Below are 8935 nucleotides of genomic sequence, written 5' to 3' on the forward strand. Positions count from 1 at the left end.
GCCTGCTCTACACTTAACCCATTTAGGCCTAGAATTATTGATTGCTTTAACCAGTGAAAAATAGCAGATATACAAGCTCACAGCGCGGCACCGAGTGCCGCGCTGCGAGCTTGTAGATCTGCTATTTTTTTGAAAAAGTCGTGAAAATGTGTGCAAATCTTTGAATATATGTATTTTCAAAGTGAACGTTTGTAACTCAAATTTTGCTTCTGGGTGGTCCCTGGAACTAAATATTTTGAGATGGGGGTCCGTGGGCCAAATACATAATCCTTTTGGGAGTCCGTCACATGAAAAGGTTTGAGAACCACTGACATAGTAGTCTCTCAAGAACAGACTAACTGAGCTCCAGTTAAGTGAAAAGGACCTTTTCTTTGACGATGGCTGGCCAGATTGCTGACATAGAAACATAGGTTTTTCAAAAAATCTTAGAAGGATTCAAAAGACACTTATAGAATCGGGTCAAAATTCTAATTTTCACAATTTAAAAAAAATAGCAGATCTACAAGCTTGCAGCGCGGCACTCGGTGCCGCGCTGTAAGCTTGTATATCTGCTATTTTTCAATAGTTAAAGCATAAAATAATAATACACAATACTGTGTACCCGTTCTGAATGGGTTTTAAGTGCAGTAGAACAACCAGAGTGAATGTTTTGTTGTTTTTTATAAGGAGCAGCATTCATAACAAGTTATATAATGACTTCTGCTTTTCAGAAATAAAACTACATATCGTCACTGTCGGGCAGAAACCTTGTACCTCCAAGTTTCACATTTGAATGTTTTTTTTTCGTAAAGTAAAGCCCTGCTTCATCATACAAGACTGTCGCACAGGACTAGTGAAAATAGCCGAAGCACACAACGCCTCGCGGTGTGAGGCGCGTTCTACAAGCACACAGCGCCTCACGGTGCAAGGCGTTGTGTGCTTGTAAATCGGCTATTTTCACTATCATTTTTAAAATGATAAATACAAAACGAACGGTTTTGGACATACAAGGTTTTCACACCACTAACGCCTACATGGGTACAGATTGGGGGGGAGTTTGTGTGTGTGTGTGTGTGTGTGTGTGTGTGTGTGTGTGTGTGTGTGTGTGTGTGTTTTATTTAACATTTTCATTAATTAATTTTCCCCTTTCCAATTGCCCCTCCACCCTAGCATGCACCTCATTCATAGCATAGCAAGTTGCCATCACAACTACTGCCAACCAAAATAAGCCATACATACACAGCGTGTTACATTTCTCCCTCTCTGTGTTTCTTCAAACGAGGCAATAGCTGTCCTCTAGGGGTGAGCCCGGGAACTGTAATTATTATTTATTGCAGTAATCCAAAAGGCTCCTAACACCCAGCCTATCAGATCGTGTTTTCGCAGGCTCCACAGAGCCACCGTGGAACACCACTAGTTTTTATTGGCACTCATTAATCAGATCCCTTTGTCTGCCCGGATACAAAAAGTGAATTTTAAGCAGAGGCCTTTAATGCATGCAAAGATCAGGTCATCAATCACGGCCTAATATAGGCTCGTAAGACAGGAGACATGTATAACCCTAAAATACCTGGAACGCGCCATAGTCACGTTAGATTTTAACCCCTTTAACCATTATTCTGTGTTTTAACTATTGAAAAATAGCAGATCTACAAGCTCACAGCGCGGCACAGAGTGCCGCGCTGCGAGCTTGTAGATCTGCTATTTTTTTTTAATCGGGAAAATGTGTGCAAGTCTTTGAATATCTTTGACCCAATCTTTGACCCGACTTCTAAATCCTTCTTCTAAATCAGTGGTTCTCAAACATTTTCATGTCAAGGACCCCCAAAATTACATTTATTTGGCCGCAGACCCCCATCTCAAAATATGTTGTTCCAGGGACCCCCCAGAAGCAGAGATTTGAGTTAACAAAAGTTTGCTTTGAAAAAACTATGTGCACACATTTTCACGATAAAAAAAAAAAAGCAGATCTACAAGCTCGCAGCGCGGCACTCGAGCTTGTATATCTGCTATTTTTCAATAGTTAAAGCATTCAATAATCCCATGTCTAAATGGTATAATGGAGAGATCTAACCGCGGCCATTACCTGAAAAGGTTTTTATTATTTTGCTATCTTACATTGCAAAGCATGATGGATGAGCGGCACGGCCAGTCATTTGCTCGACACTGAGAGCAGTCGGTATCTCTTTGATCGAGGCTCTGCTCAGGACATTGTTAGAGATCTGGAGTTCCTCTGATAAATGATGGAACTCTTTGCCGTTTTCTGTCTAATGGCTCTTTTTTTTCTCCCTTCTGACCGTCTGCCTGCCTGCCTGCCTGCTTGGAGACAAGGCTGTAGATCAGATGAGAAATACAGCTAAGCGACATAATAAATGGATGAGGGAATGCTGAATGTAAAGCTTAAGTTAATCACTTTAACCCTGGTGTTCAACGTGGGCATGTCATTAATAGGGATAGAGCCCTAAACAACAAGGGTAGCTCGATAACCCGATATAGCCATTTAACACTTATTGCACACTAATGAATGATTGTTTTAATGATATTTGTTACTTTTGTCAAATTGTTATCTTCATAGATGGTGGTCAGCAACAAACTCACAGTCGCAACAACTGGCCGATAAAAAAATATATCAGTTATGTTCTGAATTTGTCGTCTCACGTCTTTCCACAAAATATTAGAAAACGCTCAATAGTGGGCTAGATAAAAGCCAGGCTCAATAAGCAGGATCGATAAGGTGCTCATTATCAATAAAAATTAACGAGCTCCATCCCTAGTCATTAACGGATCTAGATTGGCTATTTAGAAAAGTCATTTTTGTATTACTTGCGCCAGAGGAGCGTGCAAGTACTGCGTTCGGGTGCCGGCTGTTTCCAGCTGTCTGTTTCCGGGCCGACAGTACAAAGGCAGGGTCTTTAGCCAATGAGGGAGCAGCATTCTCGGTGACGTCACCAACAAACCAACAAGTGACATCACTGGTGCACAAGTAGGCCATACATGGCCATGAGTGCACAAGGCGCACGTTGGCACCTCGACAGAGTGCAGTCTAGTTTTAGTTTTATGCATTGTATAAACAACTAGGCTCTTCATAATACACGTTTCAAATTATTTGGGGATCAAACCATAATCCAACTAGAAAAAGTGTGCTTCTCGGAGCAGAGGTCTCCACCTGGCCAGGTTGCCTACCCACTTTGGTCATCGTCACTTGGATGGAATCTGAAAAATCTAAGTTATACAACTTGATCACATGACCCCATAGATAATGTTTACTGATTTGTATGAGTTTTGGACAAAATCTGTAGGAGTAGTAGAAAAAGATATGCTGGATATTAGCTGTTCACAGATGGATGGACAGACATTCACAAAGACGGACGGACAGGGGTGAAAACAGTCTCAGCCACCCTCGGCCTAGCAGAGACAACAAATTATCTTCACTCTGTAGGAATATGTTTATTCAGTGAGTATTTATAGTTGAGTTAACAAAAAGAGAGAGAGAGAGACAAATGCGAAGAATTTGGCCTTGCATGCATGGTAATTTGAACCATGTGTGTCATATTCTCAAGGATATTTGGCTATACATGCGTGGAATGTACTTCAGGCTTGAGTCCATGCTGATGTTACCAACGCCAAAGCTCTTGGGAGGTCACAGAAGTAGGTGAATCACCAGCCAGCCAGTGGTGGACAAGGTACTCACATGTTTTGTAAAAGTATCAATAGGCTACTGCAATATAGAAATACTCTGGCTGCACCCACACCAAAGTACCTACTGTATGAGGGTGGATTCCCCATTCCGCCAATGCATTTCAATGAGAATGGAGGATTTCTGCAAAAAACGCTCCATTCTCATTGAAATGTATTGGCGGGATGGGGAATCCACTCTCATAGGTATTTGGTGTGGGTGCAGCCTTAGGGTGCCCTCACACCAAAATACCTATGAAAGTGGAATCCGCGTTCCGCCAATACATTTCAATGAGAGTGAAGCGGTTTCATGCAGGCAGAGGATTTCGGCAAAAAACGCTCCCTTATCATTGAAATGCATTGGCGGAATGCGGATTCCACTCTCATAGGTATTTTGGTGTGAGGGCACCCTTACAAGTAGAAGTAAAAGTATGAAAGTGTTCACATCAAAATGTACTTAACATACAAAATGTTTGAAAATGGCAGATCTACAAGCTCACAACGGCTATATTCAAATAGAGTGGTTAGTTTATGTTTAATACTATTATAAATTAAAACGGCAAGTAACTAGTAACTAAAGTTTTCAAATAAATGTAGTGGATTTGAGTACAATATTTGGATTCGAGATGTAGTAGAGTAGAATAAAAGTATTGGAAATGGGAAATACTCAAGTAAAGTACAAATACTTAAAAATTGTACTTAAGTACAGTACTTAAGTATTAGTTACTTTACACCACTGCCAGCCAAGATGGTTAATTAGGAATGATTAAACAATAAACTAAGAAAACAGTCATTAATCTATAGGTGAATCTATTAGAGCTCGTATCAACACAAAAAAACATTGTCCCAGTAACCACTGGTGTGTAGCAGTGTTTAATAAACCTTTTCAACTCGAGACCCAAAAGAGAAATTAGGTGTCTCCCCGGGACGCAAAGTCACAAACGTACATCATTAATTAATTACTTAAGCCCTATTTTTTTTTAAGTGAAAATAGTCCACCTACAAGTTCACAACGCATCGCATTGAGACATTTCTAGATCTCAACAACAGTTGACCTCCACCAGAACTACAGCCAACTAGTTTCAAAACTCACTACACACACTTATGTTCATGTCCACTTGACACCAACTAAAGTGATAAAATGGTTACTATTTCCAGGCATTTATTGTACAGCAGGGGTCAGCAACCCTTATGAAACGAAGTGCCATGTTTTTATTTTGTAGATAGTCAGTGTGCCATAGACATTTTAATGAGACCGCTTCAAAATTCAGACATATTTTGATTGTCAGGACCTTGTTATGATGATCATTAGACTCAGACCTATCTCCCCGACTCCCTCCCCAGTCAAAGTTCAGAATTTTAATGAATGTAGAATTGTGTGCATGATGTAATTAGCTGCAAATTATTTGACTTACTTTAATTGACTTTAAAATAACAAAATCCTCTCTCTCACACTTCTGCCTGTGTGCCAGTGATCACCCTCCCCTGTGCCAATGTTGGCACCCATGCCTAAGGTTGCCTACCCCTGTACACAAGTCAAGCTACTGTATAGTTTTTTTGACTCAACTCTTTTTCAATATTATTTGAAAACCTTTAATTTATACACTTTTGAAGGTTATTAGGCTGACACAGGCTGATAGGATCTCAATTTTGCTACCAATTTAGTCACATAAATACAAATATTCTAAATATTTGTGTGCATAAATTACTCAACTAATGAATTGGACAATAATTAATATCAGAATGAACCTAAACCAAAATGGCACCCTTATGCTAAGAGAAAATCTATTAATTCTCAAAGTGGGGGGTCCCTGTTTGGTTCCATTGGACTCTATCTGAGTTATGGGGGTCCTTGAAATTAAAAGGGGTTACACAATGAATTTAATTTATTTCTACATTTTCTGTTTTCTTGGTCTCCCCGGTGTCCCTTCTAGACAGAACATGAGAATTCAATATCTGAGAGTTTTTTAGGCTTAAAGCTCTTTAAAACGTATTATGGGCCAATATTTATATAAAATATATGTTTTAATATGCAAGGTGTAGCCCCTATAAATGGTTTGAAAACCAGCAAAACTGGGGAAAAACTATCTTCTTCGTCAAAGTTCTCAAGACTGAGACCAAGACCATCAAAGTGTGGGCTTGAGACCAGAACTGATACCAAAGACTGGCCTCACAAATGTTTGAATTATAACAGCGTTTTTGAAACACAGGCCTATTAGGCCTATATACGATATAATGTGAATCATTGTGCAATTGAAATGAAACGGAACAGGAGTCTCTGCCTGGTAGCATGGCTGAGCAATAAAGCTTAGTGGCTTGAGCAAAGCTTGGAGTGGTGACAAGGAAACAAAATGAAAAAATAAAGAAAGATATTGAACAAGGGACGATCATGGCCGTAGCCAGTTGAGGTCACCCAAAGGTCTGAACCTCAATAATGATTTATTATTCAAAAAGATAAATAAGAGCTATATAACTGTATAATTAAATTAATCAAGAGTTGAAATGTCTCATTTGAGCCTCGGCCTGCCAGCTGTCAGCCACGCACGCACGCACGCACGCACGCACGCAAAAGACCTGACTGTTTTGCATAATCTTTCTCTCTCTCTCTCACACAATTTCTCTGACTTAGGTCAAAACAAAATCTGAGCTCCCTTTTATTTTAAGAGAATGACCTTATGGGTGTTTTGCATACCAAACAAACCCCTACCCCCATCTTATTAGGGGTAGGAGAGCAACAGAAGTCACTAAACATCGCAGCTCTGGTCAAGACTATCTTTTGTCTGATATAGCAAGCTGCACTACACCTCCAATATACACATGTACCTGACAAACTACTTCTAAAACGTCAAGGATGTCCACAATCACAACACCAGAGGCAGCTCCACTAATCATGTTCAACCCAGATTTAACACTAAAAAAGGCTCTAATTCGTTTTCCAGCTATACCACCAACATGTGGAACGCTGCAAGCATTAAAGGAGTGCAAATCCCTAGTCTCCTTCAAAATTGGTCTGAAAAGTCACCTTCAGACGGCTGCTACTCAAGACTTAGACTAAAATAGACTAAGCCCCCTTCTGTTGTTTTTTCGCCCTTTTTTTTGCTTTTGTAATTGATGTTATCCTATGCAAAGTACTCTCTCTGTTCTATCTGTCTTTCCATGTTATATAATATACATAAAGTGGTTCCTTCATTGGCAGAATGACTGCCAGTCATTCTGCATAAGACTCAACAATCTTTTGTTAGTATGATTGAATGGTAAACATTAGCTACATGTGCACCGGTCTTGCGCTCTCACAAACACCAGAAACGCACGCACGCACGCACGCACGCACGCACACACTAATCAATGTTGATTTGCATTCATTTGCATCATTAAATCGTTAATAGCATTAGGAGGGCTCGCAACTCTTTATTACTCTGACTGTTTATTCAGCAAACACACATACTAAATTCGATTCTGTATTTTACAGTTTGGCTGGCCACCATAGAAAGGGTTGCTGTGTCTATCACTAACCATGAGAGAGCCTGCTCAGTGTCACCTTAGGAGAATGGTCTCTCCAGTTTTCTCTCATCAGGAATCTTTTTTCACAGGTTTGAGTAGCAGCGTGCCGTCCCGTTCCTCCACCTGGAAGCCCAGACCCAAGAGGGCAGAGTAGTCGGCCGTGCCCCGTCGTTCAAAACCGGACACCAGCTGCTGGTTCCCTGGGTTCTGCTCCAGGATGTTCCGGATGGCGAATATGGCCCACTGGCTAATGAACGGATTGTTGCTGTCTATGCTGCAGTTGTCCAGGATGAGGTGGATTCCTTCCAGCTCTCTCACCCTGTTCTGGTTGCTGACGTTGCTGTGACAGAGGTTTCCTATGAGTCTGATGAGATGAGCCTTGAAGCTGACCGAGGGGGAGGAAGACGAGGAGGTGTCTCCACTTTGGCTGAAGGAGAAGTTCCGGGCAGCGCTGAAGACATTCTTGCTGGCCTTCCCCAAGGTATGGACCTGCTGCAGGAGCTTGACGGTGGACCGGAGCAGGTCAGGATGCTCCTGTAGGAACACGAATTGTCTGCGGCCTGAGGTCATCTCACACAGCACGTCCAAAAGACTGATCACTGTCAGCGCCTCGTCGTCACTGCTGGCAGAGCTACTGGCGAGCGTGAGGACAACTCCGCAGCTTTTCTGGAAGCAACAGGCCAGGAATCGAGCCACGTCAGGTGGGATACCACACTCCTCGGAGTGCTCCTCTAATAGGTGGGCTGACAGCAATTCCAGCAGAGTGACCCTCTCCAGAGGAGACATCCTGGTGTACATGCTCTTTACCAGAGCGGCGGACTTGAGGAAGTGTTGGGTAGCGATTAGAAGCGGCCATTCCTGGTCTGGCTGTGTCCCGCACAACTCCATCACTCTGAGGGCCAGGTGGAGGTTCTGGGGCTGGCTGAGCTGCTCCACCTTGGCTTCGTCCAGACAGTTGTGGATTACCATGGAGGCAAAGCCCACCACCTTCTCAACATCAACACTCAGTAGCTGTTGGAGGATTGCAGGTAAGGTCTGCTGCCAAATGTGGTCTTTGCACGCCTGGTTTCCCACCGAAAGGTTTCCCAGGAACTGGATTCCACAACCAAGAGGTTCAGAGAGGCTGTCACCGCTCCCCTGGGTCAGAAGCAAGCTCAGGATTTTAAGGGACACTTCAATGAAACCAAGCTCCCTGAGCAAGCCTTGGTTTCGGGGGCTTTGGACACAAGCATTCCTTGTAACCCTGAAACACTCTGCAGTCAGCTTAAGATATAATGGATCAGATTGACCACCTTGGTCCTCTAGCTTCTCAAGCAGCCTGGACAAAACCTTCAAAAGACTGACAAAAATGTCCTCCTCCACCCGATCCCTGTATCCTGGGTCCCACAGCAGCGAAGTTCTAAATGATTTCAACACCTGTGAATGATTCTGACAAAAGTTAGGATTTAAAATGTCAACAAGTGATGTTGAGACACTGCACTCTGCGTAACTGTGGGCCGCCATGTGTGCTGGGTTCTCTAACAACAGAGCAGGGTTTTATACTGGCCTGATGACATCAGCCTTGCCCAAATATGGAGGAATGGCAGCTCTGCCATCCCTCCATATTTTTTACAAGATCCCTCTGCGATTAGACAGAAGAGAATAGAAGATGACTCATGATCGACAACAAATTGACTAAACATAGCAACGAAATATAAACAAACCTGAATGGCATGAAAGCCTATAGAAATTGGACATTTGGGAGATCAACAGATGTCGGCTTCCCGGATTGGCCAACACA

The 8935-nt window shown here is 42.4% G+C and overlaps 1 protein-coding gene across 1 annotated transcript; it reads right to left on the reverse strand.

Moving 5' to 3' along the window:
• Positions 1-7224: 7224 nt before the first annotated feature.
• On the reverse strand, positions 7225-8658 carry LOC308299797 (ataxin-10-like; the record flags this gene model as incomplete). The annotated part of the gene is made up of 1 exon (XM_080743583.1): positions 7225-8658. One exon carries the CDS (start codon positions 8656-8658, stop codon positions 7225-7227), a length of 1434 nt encoding a protein of 477 aa, XP_080599709.1.
• Between the last annotated feature and the right edge of the window lie 277 nt (positions 8659-8935).

This window comes from Nannobrachium achirus, assembly GCF_963921795.1.
Source record: "Nannobrachium achirus genome assembly, chromosome: 15".
NCBI classification, from domain to species: domain Eukaryota; kingdom Metazoa; phylum Chordata; class Actinopteri; order Myctophiformes; family Myctophidae; genus Nannobrachium; species Nannobrachium achirus.